The 18659-nt window shown below is 45.0% G+C and overlaps 2 protein-coding genes across 3 annotated transcripts; one reads left to right on the forward strand and one right to left on the reverse strand.

Moving 5' to 3' along the window:
• Positions 1–141: 141 nt before the first annotated feature.
• On the reverse strand, positions 142–15097 carry prpf8 (pre-mRNA processing factor 8). Its single transcript, XM_062473341.1, has 43 exons — positions 14927–15097; positions 14286–14406; positions 14019–14187; positions 13748–13912; positions 13401–13619; positions 13071–13283; positions 12811–12936; positions 12608–12713; positions 12094–12284; positions 11792–11911; positions 11495–11684; positions 11233–11352; positions 10987–11121; positions 10675–10804; positions 10328–10524; positions 9991–10197; positions 9746–9909; positions 9528–9654; positions 9156–9348; positions 8773–8960; positions 8318–8556; positions 8007–8153; positions 7675–7885; positions 7447–7563; positions 7105–7352; positions 6721–6900; positions 6461–6596; positions 6142–6311; positions 5812–5941; positions 5512–5658; positions 5233–5393; positions 4803–4994; positions 4229–4466; positions 3873–4001; positions 3608–3721; positions 3280–3453; positions 2860–3053; positions 2367–2606; positions 2101–2242; positions 1850–1990; positions 1583–1722; positions 1102–1304; positions 142–820 (listed from the first exon to the last, which is right to left on the reverse strand). Exons 2-43 carry the CDS (start codon positions 14392–14394, stop codon positions 666–668), a joined length of 7017 nt encoding a protein of 2338 aa, XP_062329325.1. The 5' UTR covers positions 14395–14406; positions 14927–15097; the 3' UTR covers positions 142–665.
• Positions 15098–15214: 117 nt separating this feature from the next.
• Positions 15215–17844, forward strand: zgc:153372 (uncharacterized protein LOC767695 homolog). Of its 2 annotated transcripts, none has more exons than XM_062473342.1 (10): positions 15215–15360; positions 15441–15571; positions 15752–15902; positions 15982–16118; positions 16228–16295; positions 16407–16490; positions 16618–16749; positions 16850–16992; positions 17189–17311; positions 17568–17844. In XM_062473342.1, the coding sequence occupies exons 1-10, from the start codon at positions 15331–15333 to the stop codon at positions 17655–17657; spliced, it is 1089 nt and encodes a 362-aa protein (XP_062329326.1). In that variant the 5' UTR covers positions 15215–15330; the 3' UTR covers positions 17658–17844. The 2 variants fall into 2 exon arrangements, with proteins under 2 accessions (XP_062329326.1, XP_062329327.1); XM_062473343.1 differs by having other exon boundaries at positions 17189–17390; positions 17529–17665.
• Positions 17845–18659: the final 815 nt, after the last annotated feature.

Genomic DNA, 18659 nt, shown 5'->3' on the forward strand with positions numbered 1-18659 from the left:
ACAATTTAAATAAACTGCAGCCAAAACGAGCAGCCTCAAGCCTATATTGGAAATACAACAATCAAGTAATTTTGATGTTATTTGCCAAAACAAAATTACTTTTAAACAACAATCACCAAGACACAAATCTTGAGGCAATGGTTATTATAAAAGTTCTTTATTTTTGACCCTTTAAACTACAGTGTCCACAATTAATGCACAACATAGCATACGGGTAATGATTGCTAGCGTAAAAAAACGGACTAATGTCACTTTCAATTACATTTGTTTCTACCTGGGAAAATGCGTTTTCTATCCCCTATGAAAAGAAATTCCACATCTATATAAACTACGAGATATGCAGCAGTAAAGCTGCACAAACACCAGTTCACTTGTGTCCAAGATAAGCTGCATGAATCAAAACAGGCTGTAGAGATGTCATGTGAACGCCTTGCCGAAAACCAATTGTGAGGGAAAGAGGGCATTTGGAAATAACAAAATACATGTAACAATAACAAATACATGTAAATACATGTGGCCCTAAACTGACTTCCAATTGTCTCATAAAATTGGTAGAAATGCTCAAATGCTTATATCACAAATGGACCAATTTTCAGAAGGTCCCCATACAAATATCTTCAATACAAAGATGGTAGCCAGGTGGTCATGGTGGGGTGTGGTCTCCCTTAGCAATACATGTCTTCACGGTCTGCATTGTACACCTCGCCCTCTTGCAGCGAAGCAAAGTTGAGGAAGTGCGAAGGTCGGTGGACCTCATGGTAGAACTCCTTTGGGTTGGACAGTTGAAGGTCGTACTTCATGTTGGGGTCATGGCGAACACCTGAAAAGGAAAACAATGTGTCATAAGGATGTCTCACATGTCATGGCACAGTCTAATTGTATGTTAATGAAAGGTTTTCAAGGGTTGAATTTCAAGGTTTTGCATGCATCTTAATTGGGTTTCAATTCATGAGAGTTTATAAATCACTAAATATTTCCACAGATTACACAAGTGCATGTTTTTAAGCTGGCAACGTAGAAAATAAGTTTGCAACTAACCAAAAGCTTCCCCCTGCTGTTGAAGCGGAGATTCACAATGTCATCTAAAATGCCTTTACTCACCCATAAAGTTGTAGTTCCAGGACACCTGGCCAGGCACCATAAAGAAGCCCAGGAAGCGGTCAGACAGCAGCATCTGAACCCTCTCATAGTGGGAGGGCAGGTAGCCCTTGGGGTTGTTGCCCTTGTCTGTGTTCTGTCTTCCCCACTCGTAGCCGCTAGGCGTCAGCTTGTAGGCGGTGAGTGTGCACGAGCCTGGGGTAAAGCTGAAAGGAGGAGTTTTTTGTATATGTAGGTTAGCACAGGTTAAGCATTTTGAGGACAGTTATAGTGACGCATGTGGGTGTGGGAGTTTGAAAGTGGAGCTACCGAGTTATTGTGTTCTGAACTAGGGAAAATATAAACATTATTGATTTGATTATGGACAGAAATTCTGTGAAATACTAATACAGATCTAGAGCACACTGATCTGGATGATGCCTGTCAACTTAAATGCAGACAAGACATACAAAATAAATTGGACCAACTGATGAGTGAGTACTACCTGCAGGTGATTATGATGGTCTTCTCTCCGTCCCAGGCAGGGTTGTCGGCCATGATCTTGGCGTGTGAGGTCACATCTTGGGGGGACAGTTGTGGGGACTCGTTGGGCTGAGTGTGGATCCAGCCTAGGGGCTCCATCTCCTGCAGAGGGGGAGGAAGAGGAGAGAGAGAGATATATGAGGTGTAACATAAGGATCCAGTAATAGGGCCGGTTTGTTTATTGTTTAGGAGTGCGGTGTGTGTGTGTTAGTGCGCGTGCGCATCTGACCTTGAGGTACTCGTGTCCAGGCAGCTGATTGGGCAGGTGGACAGTCTGATGCGTTCCCCATTGAGGCACCATGACGATGCAGCGGATCTCCTTCACCTGGGGGTTGTCAGGGGGACTGGTGCCATACAGGTAGCCTGCAATCTAGAGACACACACAAACATTAACATTTAACAATAGATCAAAGTAACAGATGCCATTGTCTCAGCTGAGGTTAACTTGGTAAAAGTAGTTCTATAGGGTGGTGTACGGACCTGGGCACGCAGGTCAGAGATACAGATAAACTTCTTGAGCACATTCTTGGGCAGAATGTAGGTGTAGCCTGTCTCTTTGATGTCATCAGACGACACATAGATGTGATTGGTCCTTAGGTGCAGGTTGGCTGCAGAGATGGCCCTGTGGGAGAAGGCCAATCAATTAATTTTAGTGTGGTGAAGAAAAAAAAAAAAAAAAAAAAGGAATAATGTAACAAACAAAAAATCCACCAAGTCTTGTGCCTTCTCCAAAATCCCCTCCTTACCTGACCCTCCATTCAGTCTTGGAGGAGAAGGTCTGGGTCTCGTAGTTGGAGGTGGTGGAAGTGATGATCTCGTCTCCGTGCTTGTTGACGGTGCGTGTCTGCGTGGCCGTCAGCTGAGACTGCTCCTTTGTCTGCTTCTCGATCTCGGCGATCTGCTGCCGCTGCTGAGACGGGGCGGAGATCTCCATGCCCAGGATGATGTCACGGATCTCAGACTGGGTCAGGGACGCCACATTCACGCTGAGGGGATGAACGAGGAGGGTGGATGTCAGGGACCGCGGAATACGTTTACATTAGAGTACATTCATGATCATAAATGCACCGTTAACAGAATGTATTTCATGACAAAACCAGTCTTTTTATTGGAAATGGAAGATGCATGTTTTTTAAGTTAATAACCTCAGTGGTAAAAAACAAGATGGCCCGCAAATGCTTAAGACAGGTTTATGTAACCTTATGCATACTTTATGAACATCCCTAAGGAATAACTCACTTGTTCTTCTTGCCATAGTCGGCAAGGATGAGGTCTTTCAGCTGCACCTCAACCTTAATCCATTCCTCGTCGGTCAGCGTGGGCCAGATGTGATGGGGCTCTGTGATGGTGGTCTTGTCAGGCTTCAGAATCACCTTGGCACGGTCATTGTTCACATGGAGCGCTCTCAGGATCAAGATGAGACGGGAGAAGGCCTAGAGGGTCAAACAAGTATAAAGAAAAAGCTAGGGTTAATATGGTTCTTAAAAGCATTTAAGATGGGATGTAGCAGGATTAGGTTGTGGACCAACAAGCAACTTCTTTAGAATGCCATTTATCTCCATCTGTACCCATTTGAACACACCCTGGTTGTAACAATGTGTCATTGGAAAAAGCCGTCATCCCTAATGATGCTTTCACAGCTGGTGGAGCAGCCCTCACCGTGTAGGAGGAGATGGTCTTCAGCCAGTCGTCGTAGAGATTGAAAAGGACCATCTGAGGCTCAGTGGCCTTGAGGATCAGGTCTCCAAACTTCTCCACCTTCAGACAGGCTTGGAAGGGCAGCTGGAGCTCCGAGCCCTTGATCACAATGTTGGGGAAGTCCAGCAAGTGGACCTAAAGGAGGTGGTGTAGAAGGGGAGCACAGGTTAGAATACCACAGATGTAAAGATGCACAGACAAGGAAAAACTTTTTCAATCATACTGATGTTCAATATGATTTTCTCTGTCATCTAAAATGGTCCCCAGTTCTTCCAGTGTCAGGTCTCACCTCAAGGGGGTCCAACATGCCCTTCCTGGTCACGATGATCTGTTTAGGCTGCTCCTCCACAGGGAGGGAGCGAATCAGAGCTGCCACCTCTTCAGCAGTCTTCCACTTGGCCAACTACAGAGACACAGGAGAAATAAAAAAAGATGAATATAGTACTTGGTTAGATGATTACACATAGATGGATGATAGGGTAATATGCAAATAGTGGAAAAATTCAAATAGTGGAAAAATAACATTTATTTAGCTTGTGGACTAAAGGGTATACCTGTCCCAGACGTTTCTGTCCCGCCCACACAGAGGTGTGGATGATCTTGAGGAAGAGCTGACCAGTCCTGGGGTTGAAGATGAAGATGGCTCCGTTGATGGGCTTGGTGGTCAAGTTACCCTCAAAGGTCTACAAAGAGACAAAGTAAGATTACTAAATAGTTATGTCTGCGTGTGAGGTATTATCAAGACCCATACATTTCTTGTGGCATTGAAATGAGTTCCCAAAAACATGTCATAACCTAGTCTTGGACCAATACCAAAATAAATGTGAAAACGTTATAGGAGTTTAATGAAACATGTTGACAATAGTGACAAGTCTAAAACCTATGACAGGTGATGCCTCCTTCTCCTCACCTTGTGGATGGTGACTCTGTAGACATTGGTGTCGTCCACAAACCAGATGATCTGGTTTGAGAAGAGTTCTCCGTAGTTCTGGGAGGACAGGTAGGGCTCAGTGGGCTCGGAGGAGTAGAGCTGCAGACCCTTGCGGATGCGCTCCCTCAGTACGTACAGGGCTGGGTTGGCCTTCATGATCTTAGCCATGGCCTGTTGGATCAGGGGTTTGCCTCCAGGGAACCAGTTACCATAGCCGCTGGGGATAGATGTAGACAATGTTAAGTAGATATTCAGAATTAGAAGGTAAATAAATCCTAATGATGTCCATGCTTTGTGTATTAGTAGTGGTCACTACTATTTGTTCAACTTGTCAAGGGCTTATAGCTAAAGTAGGTTAATCATGCTCTGTTCACTGGTCATTTAATGCATTTATTTATGTCTACAAAGGGCAATTGATTCTGCAGCAAGACCAGCATCCAGACAAAAAGAAATCCACAGCACACATTAATATCACAACTGAAGTCAGACATCAGAGCAATGCTGTTGAGGTTGTAGGCCAGGTGGAGTCATTGCTAACAAGCTAATTGCTAACCTGTGAAGGTTGTAGGCCAGGTCGATGGCAATGAGCACTCCGGTGGGAGACGGGTAGATGCTCATGTTGTCGGTGGTGTAGTCCAGGAACTTGGCGCGAGCGTAGCGCTCAATGTCGTGAGAGTCGTAGTCACCCCAGCGGAGCTGAATGTCAATCCAGTATTTCTGGGTGGTGGTGCTGTCCATAACATCCCTGAAGAGGAGAGAGGACAGTGCTCTCATTAACTCGTACACTCGTACACCGACAGACACAAAAAAAAATGCACTGCTGTGTAACATGGGAGGCATGTTTCACTTCCTTTAAATCACAAAATGTCAATTAGTCATATCTTTAAGGTTAGGATAACATGATAAATATATCACATTCTCCACCAATCCCTCTACGCAAACTTCATGGCAAGTAAGTGTTAAGCATCAAGTCTTGTACGCACTTGGAGTCTGCGAGCAGGGAAGGACGAGAGACGTTCCACTTGTAGGAGGCGAAGAGGAGGATGTCTGCGCAGGAGGAGTTCATCTTGTAGGACTTCCTGGGGTGGATGGTCTCCTTCTGGACCGTCTCAATCTCCAGGGCATCCAGCTCCTGGTCAAACACCTGAACAACACACATGGAAGAAACTAAAGACCAGCATGTAGGTGTATTTGCATGTGATAACACTGACCTATGAAACACTCAAATCTTTTGACTGGTGCAACTCCTTATGAAGGTTTACCTGACAGAGATCCATCACAACACTCTCGTGGATCTTCTGCCACAAGTGAGCCCTGAAGATCTGGATGAGGGAGATCTTCAGAGTGGGGATCTTGCCGTGCATGAAGATGCCAGTCAAATCCAGCTGCACCTGGAAACCCACGTAGACCTACAAGCGTGCGAGAGAGGACCAACCCATTAAGTATTAACACCAAAGAGTTGGCAGACAATCAAAAGGAGCCAAATCCTTCCATTTATAAACTGGAAGGTCAGACAAACATGCATGTTCAAATCCATTCTGACACAGCCTTCATCCCCTTACGTTGGCTCTGTTGATGGTGGGGGACCACCACAGGGTGAAGCGACGGTTAGGGATCTGGTTCAGACCAGACCTCTGGGCGTTGGTCAGCTTCTTCCACTTCATAGACTCCTCAAAGCCACTGGCTTTCTCCCTGTGGAGAAGTGAAGGATGGAAATAAGTTGTTCATTATTCAACCTTTCTAAATACTGGAATATTAGTAAATTTCAATCATTGTAAAGTACATAATGTGGAGATTCAGAGTGACTACTGAATAAGTTAGAAACAGAAGACTGAAAGCCTGCCTCCAGTTGTGGTGCTCTGCACTAGACATGCAGTATTAAGTTGACCCACCAGAAGAGACCCTCCCAGGTGGGGAAGTAGGTGCCCTTGAAGAGGGTGTGCTCCAGAATGCCCTCCACGCCACCCAAGGCCTGGATCATGTCTGTTCGGTAGTTGTTCAAGTTCCACAGCTTGCCATCGTGTCTCTGGTGAGTCCACCAGAACGGATTCTGCTTCAGAACCTTGAGTCAAAAATAAAGACAAGGCATTAGGCTTTGTAATTCAGCAGTTTAACAAAAAATGCATACATATCAAGGTTCAGGTTATGCCTGTGGTAAATTGAGGGTTATCTATATCCCATGTATTATGTCATTTGAATGCAGCCCGTTACCTGGTACTGTTTGAAGTCAGTCCTGACTCTCCAGCCCTTATCGTAGGCCAGGGTGTGTCTGTCCTTCTGGAAGAGTGTGTTGATACGAGGGATGCCTCTGTCCCACGAGTCCTCCAAGTCCTCTAGAGTCAAACGCCTGAAGCATTCACAGATAGTTATTAGCTTTTAAGGTTAACAACTCTTATGGAACCCAACCATAACACTAGACAGGTTTCTGAAATATAACCTTATAAAGTTTGATGAATCGAGTTGTGCAGTACCTGTTCTGGGCGATAGCCTCCTGCCTCTTGAGGGCGTACTCAGCCCACACTCTCTGGGAGTCGATGAACTCGCTCTCCCAGGGCTGGATGTAGCGGTACAAGTTAGGGATCAGCTGGTCCTCCTCGTGGCTCATACCTGAACGGAAGTGAGTGATGCCGACGTCTGTCTGCTTGGACCACCTAGGGAGGAGCGCATTCACACAAGGGTGTCATGGCGTGTTTTCAATCCCAGATCATCATCATAATGAACGAACATCTCATTTCAAACCGTAGAAATTATTTTATATCGTTTTGATAGTTATCCAATGCCGGCGGGTACAGCAGATGGTAGAAAACCTACACAATCTCCTGATGATGAGAGTAAACGTTTGGTCACTAGCTTACCTGAGATCAGACTGGGGGATGAGCACATGGCCCATGGACAGCATGCCCAGACCTCCCAGCTCCTTTGGCGTGTAGAACACCACAGGGGGGAAGCGACTGGGCATCTTGGAGTTGAGGCCAATCTTGATACGGGTCTGGATTTTGTTCTCGCACTTGACCAGCAGGTCCAGCAGCTCCTGGGTATTGACTACCGCCTCACGGAAGTATGTCATCAGGCCGATCAGTGCTGTGTTCCACTTGTTCACAATCTGGAGAGGGAGATGGGGGAAGTAATTTATATATACCCAGGTGTTCACCAAAATGTGCCACAACCTAAAGTAGCGCCATGGAAGAAAGGCAAACCTTGGTGAAGGTGGTGGATCCTGAGGCCATGAGGATCTGACGCACTCTGTTGTGGAAGCGCTGCATGGACTCATCGTCCACACGCAGGAAACACTGCGCCGTCCTCTCTTTGGTTACCTAGAAACACGCACACCAAAATGTCATCAAGTGGAAACAAACTACTCGGCAGGTAAAACTTCCCATTCCTTGATTTTCCCAACATTCCACCCCTTTGATCACAAACCCTACCTCGTTCTGCAGGTTCCAAACACCGTCCTTGTGGGTGAACTCCTCATAGCTGGTGCGGCACTTGGGCAGGATGCGGCACTCGAAGCCGCACATGTTGAACAGCAGGTTGGGGTTGTCTTTGCTGTAGACCGACACAAAGCTGTTCTCCCACTGTACCGTGGTCACGGAGCGAGGCAGGCGGTTCTTGATGTCCCAGAACACGGCACGGCCACTGAAAGGTTTTAACAGATGGAGAGACGCCTTTGACTAAGTGGAAATGTTAGTGCATTCAGTTATTGATAATAAATTGCGAAGACGGAAGGTTCTACAAACAAATTCCGTCAGGGACTCACAGGTTGACGTCATGCTTCATCAGTCTCATGCGGGCGTCACGGGGCCAGCATTTCTTGTTGTTGTAGCCCACGATGTTCTCGTTGTTGGGGTCAGGATGCTCTGTCAAGTATCTCTGGATCAGATCTCTGGCCTCGTCTGCAGTGAACCTGGGATGGTGGACGGGAGATAAAGATGTATTGGGGGGGGGAAAGGAGGACATCTTCTACCTTGTACAGGTTACAAATGTATCCCAACCTATTCTCCTGAAGCACCAGACTGATTCCACGTCTTAAATGCAGAACCAGCACTTTTCTGGATTATTTGATGTTACCTGAAGAAGATGTGGATGCGGTCGATGTATCGGCAGTACAGGCGGATGGGGTGGGCGCTCTCGGTAGCCGTGTCCTGGAAGCTGAGGAAGTCGTTGGGCATCTGTGGGGGGCCGGCCATCTCGCTAGCGCGGTGCAGGCCAAGCACAAGGAGGTCCATGACCAGGCCGTAGTACTGCACTATGAAGGAGGCGAACTGCAGCCCACGGATGATGCCGTACGAGTTGGTGTGGTTCATGTCCTGGGGGGAAAGGAGGAATATGGTTCTACTTCAAACAAATGGTGAGGGTAATTGTGTTACCCCAATACATCTTGCCTGGTAGGCAATATATCTATATAAAGTAAGAATACTAGTCTTTTTTAAAAAGACAAATAGAACACTTGTACTTTCGTCCAATACAATGATACAGTGATTTTGTGCCACACCAGTTCGAATGGTCTTCCTGCTTCTACTCACCTTGTAGTTGATGACCACGTTGTTCTTGGCTGTCATGTAGTCAGCAATGTTGTGGTCCACGATGAGACGCAGCAGTCTGTTGAGCAGCGTCAAATCGATCTTCTCATACATCTTCTCGTAGCGCGACTCCAGCATCACGTTACACTCGCCCTCTGTGGTCTCCCACACATCCTGCAGGTTGTTGACACCTGAGACAAAAACACAAGTCGAATGCACTTAACTGAAGCTCCAAGCAGTCCTCTGCCTTCTGTACCCATCACAACCTGTTATGAGGGCAGCTGAATTGAGGGTTGCAGTGTGTTGATTAATGACTACCAAATACAACTGAAACCAAAGCTCACATATGCATAGTCACCTTAAAGAGTTTCCCTCCCAGTCCTTACCTTGGCACCACTTGTAGACCAGCAGTGGTGGGGGCTCTGTGTCTGCTGGTTTGATCCAAGGTGGGAAGAGGCGGCGCTTGTCTGCCTCATACCACAGGTACTGGTCCAGGTAGGCGTCTGTGATCTTCTCCAGGGGCTCCACGTCGTACACGGGCACGAGGTGGCTGTACAGATCCATGAACTCAATACCCACCTAGAGCACAGGGAACAGAGCACAGCAGGGACTGGCTGAGACAGGTGGGAGTGACATGGGTGATTGCTGTGATCAAAACAGGAGATTTCTCTCTACCCTTTTAGTTTAGATAAAACTCAATAGAAGGTAAACCGTGGCATACCCCTGAACACAATAACACAGTGAGAAAGGGCACCAACCTCTTTGAAGGCTCTCTGAGTGAGCAGGTGACGCTTGATCCTGGAAAGGGCCTCATGGGGGTTGTCATAAGCCTGCTCGATCAGGCCCAGCTCCTCTCGCTGGGACTGGTTCAGCCTGGACTTCACACTGAAACACAAACAACATCCCATTAGAGACCATTTTGAGAGGGTATATTTCTCGTTAAATAAAGAATAATTAACACAATAGATGGTATTACCTGTAAGCCTCTTTGAGCCTCTCCAGGGCTAGGATGAGCAGCTTTGTGTCGTGTTTGTAGGACAGTGGGGGGAAAGGAATGGGGGAGAAGCGTCTGCTCTCCAGCCAATGTACCGTGGTGGTGTAGATGGCCACAGCCTCCTCAGCTGTGATGTACGGCCCATCCTGGAGGGAGACATTGGCCTGTTTAAAACCCGGAAAACCCACCTACAGCTCCTGCATGTGTACAAGGACATGTGTTTGTACCTTGAGGTAGTTGTGCTGTCGTTCTTGCTCCGCCTTCAGGTACAGACGGGTCAGCCTGCCCAGGTTCTTCTTGCACACAGTCTTGTCCACTGTGGCGCCACGCCTGATTCGCTCACGGTTGTAGTGGGCTGTGTTGGTCCACCAATCCGCTTTGGCCTTCACGTAGCGCAGGATCATGTTCTCGATGGGGGTTGGCAGGCCTGGCACCTAGAGTAGAGTGGGAGAATGGTCAAAAACAGGGTCCGTGTTTGTGATCAGTATATACTCAATGACCGGAAAGAAATATTCACTGTATACAAAACGTTTGGAACAATAGGCTGACTATTTAAAATCTTACCTTCCAGGGAATGTTGGCCTTCCAGCATCTCCAGGACTCACTGAGGTGCTGCAGGATGGTCCTGGCCTTGTTCTGCTTGATCCCCTCAGGCATCATATCCAGGATGTCGTGCATGACGGCAGCACGCAGCTCCAGGTCGAAGTGGGACTCCACTCGCTGCTTAGTCACAGTCTTGGCCACACCCTTGGAGTGACGGCCTGTTTACAGGCAGGAATATGGGGGTTGTAGTCAAATGACCGATCATATTACTGATTATGAGTTCAGATGTCATAAAATAAATTCTGTTACAGATTAAAGTTCCTATTCTCAAGTATCTTACTCAAGTCAGGTGAAAAAAGGGGTCATACCTTCAAACTGCCTGGCCAGCAGGTTGCCCAACCATCTTTCCAGCAAAGGGGTGATGCCCCTCATGAAAAAGAGCCACACCCTCCAGCCCGGTGCCCAGAAGCCACAGCCTGGACCCTTGCCCACAGGGCCCTGGGAACATACAATGACACCTAACATGAGGGTGGGCGTAGTAATTGCCATGGTTATGGTGGCGGTTAGGATAAAAATGTTAGTTTCACACAAGTAGTACTTGTGTACCTTGGCTACAATGTCTTGTGAATACGCTAGATTTTTTACATGAACACAAATGAAGTGTGTGTACGTGTACTCACAGTGTTGAAGCGGTAGTAGATGAGATGCTTGAGATCCTTGCACATGCGGATCTGTCTCATCAGCTTGTACTTGTAGCGGTACATGCCTGTCAGCTGGCCCACGTGGGCAAAGATGTACTGAATCCCATCTGAAAGCTACAGAGATGGGGGGAGGCAGTGTACCTTAGCCATTTGCTTCCTCAATACCACAGTGAAGCTTTCTTTGTAAAAACAGTACAGTTCAGTATGTAAATAAGTGCCCCTCACCTGGAAGGCGTCGACGTTGCCCAGTCTGTACTGCACGTGGCTGTCCACCACTAGCTTGCTGAGACGCAACACCTCTCTGCACAGATGGAAGGCATTTCCGAATCTGGACTTCTTACGCTCCTGAAGGAGAGAAAGAAACCACACAGGCCTACATTATACCAGGCTAGTAATCCAAACACACAAATGACAACAACAACACAGAGAGCACTGACTGCAGGGTACAAATAAGGGCTTAAAAAGAAAAACTTGGATCGCTCCATACCTTGGTGGTGAGCGTCTTGACGGGCTTCAGGTTGAAGTTGTAGTCCAGATGCAGGTAGTTGAGGTTCTTACGGTGGATAAGCAGGTTGAGCATGTTGTAGCCCTGTCTGCAGACCTGCAGGCCCACCTCCACCCAATCCAGCTTGGTTGACTGGAAGAACTTGGTGGCCTTGAACGAGCGGAAGAGGTACCTGGAAATCGTGGGGGGAATTATTATTTTCAGATGTCTTGTCAATCACTCTACAATCCATCTGATATTTCAACTTCCATAATTGATAAAAAATGTATCGATGCTCACCTCTTCTTCTGGGCCTTGGGTGGTCTGTGCTTGAGAGCGTTGAGCACGTAGTACTTCAGCAACTTCTGGTAGGACACGCGCACCTTCACTGGCTGGCCGGCGGGGCAGTGTTCACGATACCTACGACAGGAAGTGCACACTTAGTTAGGATTATGGTTGAATATCTGGCATCTTCGATTACATTTGCAAAATCAAAAAAACAAGATACAGACACCCAGTCTGTGACATAAAGCCTGCATATACTAGAACACTGATTTAATTACTGCATTCATGTCAAACCAATGTCCAAAATGTCTGCCTACCAGTTCTTGATGAGAGGGATGTCAATGGCGCGCCTGGTCCTCCCAGAGCGCAAGTTGAAGGGGCGGGGCGCCCAGAGCAGTGCAATCCCATTGGCTGTGTTGTCTGTGTAGAGGGGCGTTTCCTTCAGCAGGGGCTCCACGTACTCGGGCAGCTCAAACTCCTCGTCATCTTCAGGCAGAGGTTCTTGGCTCTGAGAATTGAGAGGTTGGTTATGAGTACACCCTAACTTTAGAACACTGGGAACCAAACTCGAAATTTGTTTTTCTCAACAATGTCTGTTGAGACATAATTGAAAACTGTGGGGGGGGGGGGGGGGTGTCTGAATGATGAGAAACCAAATGCAGATGCAGCCGGTAATACAAATCATCATTCATGTTGATGTTACTCCATTTCTTACGCACGAGCAAGCAAACCAATGCAAGTGCGCCTTTGTAGGAGGTCCATTTAGGAAATCATACATGAAAATAAACATGTTGCATCAAGGAGAGGAGGCTGCTTATAAAGCAAGCTTACTTTGACAGAGTGTCTGTGGGAGATGGGGTTGATCAGGGGGTCAAAGTAGAATGCTGGCAAGTCCGGATCCTCTGTCTTAATGAACACCACATTTGGGGTATGGTACCTGCAGAGCAGCAAGAAGAGTCATGAAGAATACACCAAAACAGGAAATGACATTATAGCTATGAACATGAATACTGCTTGGGTCTCGTTCTGCTCACCAGGTGAGATGAACATGGTGCGGCAGGTTGTTGTACAGGTAGGGGAAAGCTATCTTGTACTCTGTCCTGATTGGCTGCCGGATAATGATCTTGTTGATATCATTGAACTCGTTCCAGTCCTCATCCCTGAGTCAAGGTAGAGGCAAAGGGTTAGTTATGGGACAATTATCTCAAGCTTCTCCATATTTAGTACAAATATATAGGTCATTAAATAGTTTTAGGTTAAATTATTTAATTTAAATAATGATTTGAGTTCTCACTGGAGATTGATGTCCCTGACAAGGGGTTCAAACTTGGGTCCTCCAGGGATGGCCATGTTCAGGGCCTTAGAAGTGAAGAAGGCCTTGAGGTCAAACAGGTAGAAGTAGTTGCAGTCAACCAGGTCTGTCAGTAGCTGGTTAGCTAGACGATACAGAGTTGACATCATGGGTAGGGTGAACTGCCAGCGCCGGTATGTGGTGCCATTCACATACCTTGAGGACGGGGAAGAATGAAGTTTAGCGTTTTAGGATTTACATCAAGGACATGCACTCGGCACATATTATACCCAGCCATGTGCAATGAAAGGTCTCGTTTCGAGCCTCACTCACTTGGTGCTGTCCTTGAGCGGCTGGTGCTCATACAGCCATTCCGCCACCGGGGAGTCCTCGTCAGCATCCAGCTCCATCTGGATGGCCTCCAGGGGCTCCACATCCAAGATGTTGTCGGCATAATCCAGAGGAGGCTCCTCATCATCGAAGGGCGGGAAGCGCATGCGCTTGAAGTGCCGACGGTCTCTCTTCTCACGACGCATCATGATCCACATGGCACTGTCATCAAATGAGGAAATATGTAGACAGAAAAAGTTGAGTTGACAGGAAATCAACATCTTTTTTTACAGTCGAAATAGGAATGTGTGAAAGAATAAGTCAGTAACAGCTGAATGACCATGACCTACCCCCACTGGGCGATGTAGACTGGCTCTATGACCCATGGGATTTCATTGACGAAGGAAATGGCTCCTGTGATGTGGTAGAGCACAGGCACGTCTCTGATCTGCTCCCAGGGCATGGGCATGTTCTCAAGCAGCTTCAGAACAGCATGGGGCATGTACTTCAGGGCTCTGAAATTATATGAAAAAGGTAAGGGGGAGTTTTGACAATGCCATATGGTCTTGCTAGTCTGAATGTATGCAAATATGAACTTGAAGATGCAACAAAATATCCTACCCAAGGTAGACCCTCTTATCGTGGCGGAACTTCCTATTGGTCATGTCACCATGGTCCCTGATGATTTTGCGGACATGTTCAGGTGGCATGTCCTCCTTCTGGGCATCCACAAACCCAAACTTTCTCTTCTCAGAGTAGCGCTTTGCCTGGAGTTGCTGCCATTTTCTTGCTAAAGAATTAGAAGAAAGTAACAGCGTGTTGTTAGACCTAATCAAATATAGCAAAAACAATTAGTAGAAATGACTCTTTCCCAGTTATTAAACACACCTTTCTCTTGCAGTTTTTCCTCTGACATGTAGTCTGGGACCTGAACTGGAGGGGGTATCCCTGGTGGCATTCCTCCGGGAACACCTCTGTAGGGGAAGGCAGCTGCCATGGCGCCTCAAATCTATAATGTTACAAAGGAATACGTGACCAAAGAAGACAAACGTGCATCTATACCGACTACAGCAGACCAACTAGTTGGGTAAAAGCAATTAAAATCACTAGCTTGTCAAATTTATTGATACGTCTTTCATAACATCTAGATCTCCAAAATGCTTTACTTTCAGGAGGTGGTGCTGCTATGTAGCTAACTCATGTGGCACGCGCGCACATCAACAAATGGGCCCGTAATGTACGAGTTTGAGAACAAAAATCACATTCCAGTAGAACTTTCTGAATACACAAGTGTGCAGAATACAATGAGCAATATTAGCACAATATTTTTAGGACAAGTTCATTTCACAAAAACAAAAAAATCTGAGTTTAGCTAGGCTACCTACTAACCTAGCCAGCAGCTATAGAAGATACTTCCTACTGCTGGTATTAGCCTAGCATAGCATAGCTAGCAAGCTAACCGACCGGAAAAATTACACAACAAACAATGAATGCTAGCAATCGTTTAACGTTAGTTGCGAAGAACCCACCTCCTTCCCTTCCAAGGAAACTGCTTTGTGTTGAAAATACTTTTGGTGCACCCTCAATTAAAACAGCATTTCTCTTGAAAAATTGAATGAACGTTTCACCGCTTTTCACGTTTGTAGCTGTTGATTTGCCTTCGTCTTGGCCAGAGCACGCAGTCTAAACGACACCGCACGTTGGACGCAGACCATTCACAATCACGTAACGTTTACGCCTTTTCCACAACCTGGCGCTCTACAAACAAGGGGGTTTACGCCAAAAGATCTGCAAACGTAAAGCATATACGTGCTAAACTTTCAAACCCCGGATGTAAATACCGGAGGTCGTCGTTTAGAGTTCAAAGTTGAGCTAAGTGGTTGTACACACACACACAAGTTATCAAAGTTATAAAAACGCGACAAGTAACAACATGACTACTGAAGTGCACGAAAATGTTCAGGTTGGTAGAATCATTTAACTATTGTTGGCCTACATAACTGCTTGACTTATTATATGCCAGTGCTTTTTTGTTCCTGGCAGAAATACTATGGTACTCGGCTGGAGTCATCTTGTGATCTGCAAACCAATGCTGCCTGCACTTTACCCTGTCGACCATTACCCAAAAGTGCGGTAAATGCACTTGCTCTTGTTCACCCAGAAGTTACTAAAAGGTATTGCAATCAATCAATAGGTAGATGCAATCAATTAAGTTTAACGATGTCTATAAATGTCAGAAGCAACTAGTCTGCTTAGCCTGAGGGGTCAGTGTGGAACTGACCACTTGAAAGGGCATCTTTGGTTTGATACTGGCCGATGATGGCTATTAATGCTCTTGCACCAAACTTCTTCAGGTTTTTTGGCTGTGGTCTTCCAGTTCCAGAGAAGCTGGAAGGCTGCAGAATCCTGGATCTCGGCAGTGGTTCTGGCAGAGACTGCTATGCTCTCAGTAAACTGGTTGGAGAAAGTGGCCATGTCACAGGCATTGATATGACTGAGAATCTGGTACTGCCTACGCAAATATGCATCCATCATTATAATCTTTCGTATGCGTATTTTGTCTTGATGATTTAGTTCTCTATAGATTCTTGCGTCACAGAAATATATCCAGCACCACCAGGAGAAGTTTGGATATGCAAATCCTAATACCTCATTTGTGAAGGGATATATGGAGAAGCTTGGTGAAGCAGGAATACAGAAGGACACAATAGATATTATAGTGTATGTTTTTATTTATTTATCCTAAAACACATTCTCAGATTTCCCAATACAATGTAGCCTAAACAAAATTAGATATCCTCTTGATTTATATTCCTACTCATTCATATAGGTCCAACTGTGTGATCTGTTTGTGCCCTGACAAGAAAACCGTCCTCCAAGAAGCCTACAATGTCCTCAAGGGGAGAGTTGTTTTGTCAAAAATCTTTCTCATGGTGCTGTTTGTGTACTACTGTACAACCAACTAGGGAAACACAATTTTATGTCTGCCTCTCTTTCTGTATGTCTTGTAGGATGGTGGTGAAATGTACTTCAGTGACATGTATGCCAGCAAAGTTGTACCTGACCTCTTGAAGAAAGATCCAGTTCTATGGGGTAAAAGGGCACATTCCATTTATAAATAAGAAATTCATTCTTATTTTTTTGAGACGTGGATCAAAATCAATTAAAAGTAATTGCACATACAACATGACAAACCACCTGACATGCTATAATAAAACAGGAGAAGGAATGGGCGGTTCTCTGTTTTGGCAAGACTTCATCTCATTGGTGCAAGAGGTGGGCTTCAGCACTCCATATCTGGTCACAGCTAGTCACATCATGGTCCACAATTGTGAACTTAAGAAAAAAGCAGGTATTATCACTTGAGAATTTTCGTATAAAATATTTGATTATTATCATGAACATAATCATCAAAGCAAGCTTGAATCATGTCTTATACATTTTTTGTACAGGTGATATTAATTATGCATCTGGCACTTACCGACTCTTCAAGTTACCCCAAAACACCAGTAAGGCCAATGCAATGGTGACCTATAAAGGGACTGTGCCAGACTACCCTAACCAACTTGACTTTGATTCCTCACACTGTTTTAAGGTATATTCATAATTTACGAGTCTCATACTACACAAGGGATGGCATTTGCATTTGGTTCAAGTTTCCATACCTTACTCTTCAGCCTAAAACCATGTGCATAATAAGAACATGGTCGTGTGATTCAATTGATAGGAAAGATGTCTTTTCACTTTGAGGGCTAAATACTCAAATTTATATATGTTACTTTGCGGTGCAGAAAGACGAGGCAATCCAGGTTGATGCAGAGATGGCTTTGGTTCTTCAGTGCTCTCGCTTTATCCCTGACTTCAGTATCCAGGTGTTGGATTGTCCTGATGAAAGCCACAATTTAACACCTCAGGTAACTGCAAACTTCTTCCATGTGCTAAATCCAGTCTAAAAAAACACTTGTCAATTCAGTCTATCCACTACTTCTACACGTTTTAGTTATAAATTAAGTCCAAACTAAGCTAAAAGTGTTCAAATCAAAATAAGAGTAGTACAGAAAATATCTCACTCTGAAGTGAAAGCAAATAAATGAGGTTTAAATAAAGGTTAATAGGGTTAAACTCATAAAGTGTAGCATTTGGCATAAAAATGTTTTCTTTTTCTCTCAGTACTGCCACCTTAATCCTTTCTGCCTGGCTGACAACTTGGGCTCTACAGTAAAACAGTGCTCCAAAACGGGCCAGTCAGAAGGCTTTTAGGCCTGACCATAGATAGGCCTGACTACCAGGACTTTGCTGCACATCCGCCTTTTGTAATACTAGAAAGACATTTTTTGAATGTATAGGGCACAGAAAGTAGCCATTGTTATCCAGCATCTCAGTGCTGGACCACTTTAGTCTTAGAAAAATAAAAGTAATTGCCTTGAATAAAATATGATGTATACGACATTACCTTCATGTTGTACATGTTTTTATTTATTATCATACTATTGTAATTAACGTAGTTTGGTAAACAGTCATGATTGAAATAATCTTGTGTGCAGTAAGATGATTTATTTTTTTAAAGGACCTGTCTTTATAATCCTTTAATGTTAGTTACAGAAAGTAACTTATTTACAATGTCATTGTTTTAAATGCTGTATAGGCTCCCTTTACATTTGAATATTGTGTAACTAATACAACAACAAAAAAGTCATGACTTTAAAAAAAATAGATTTTGTTTTACAAAATATATATATACAGTTGAGTCATAATGTTGGGATATTTGTAATGTATAGCTTTGACCTGTAAAGCTCTTATGCTACACCAACACATAACATTGGACTGAGTGCAAGTTTCCGGTTCAAAAGGATGCCAGTCTGGAATTAACCTTTAGCATCTGTGAGAGATTAGAATAGGGTTAGCAGGGTTTGTGGTTATAGTTGGTCCTCATGCATAACCAGGACACACATTTTGTTTATTTAGAACCGTGTTAGGTAAAGAGCAAGTGAACAGCTATACTGCTGCATGCATTTGACATCTCTTGATGAAACATGTAGGACCACAATGCATCACATAATTAGTTTGACTTGGCTGCAGCATGTATCCAGAATTGAACACTTGCCAATATCTTATAGCTATTCCAACCACCTACTTAATTTGTTGTAGGCCTACCATGTTTATAATTTATAAAATGTGTAAACATGTGTTTTGATTGGCTATAATGTATGTACTAGTATGTATCATTTACAGAGATCAATACATTTTCAATATCACTTGTAG

The sequence above is a fragment of the Osmerus eperlanus genome, chromosome 11 (genome assembly GCF_963692335.1).
Source record: "Osmerus eperlanus chromosome 11, fOsmEpe2.1, whole genome shotgun sequence".
Lineage (NCBI taxonomy): Eukaryota > Metazoa > Chordata > Actinopteri > Osmeriformes > Osmeridae > Osmerus > Osmerus eperlanus.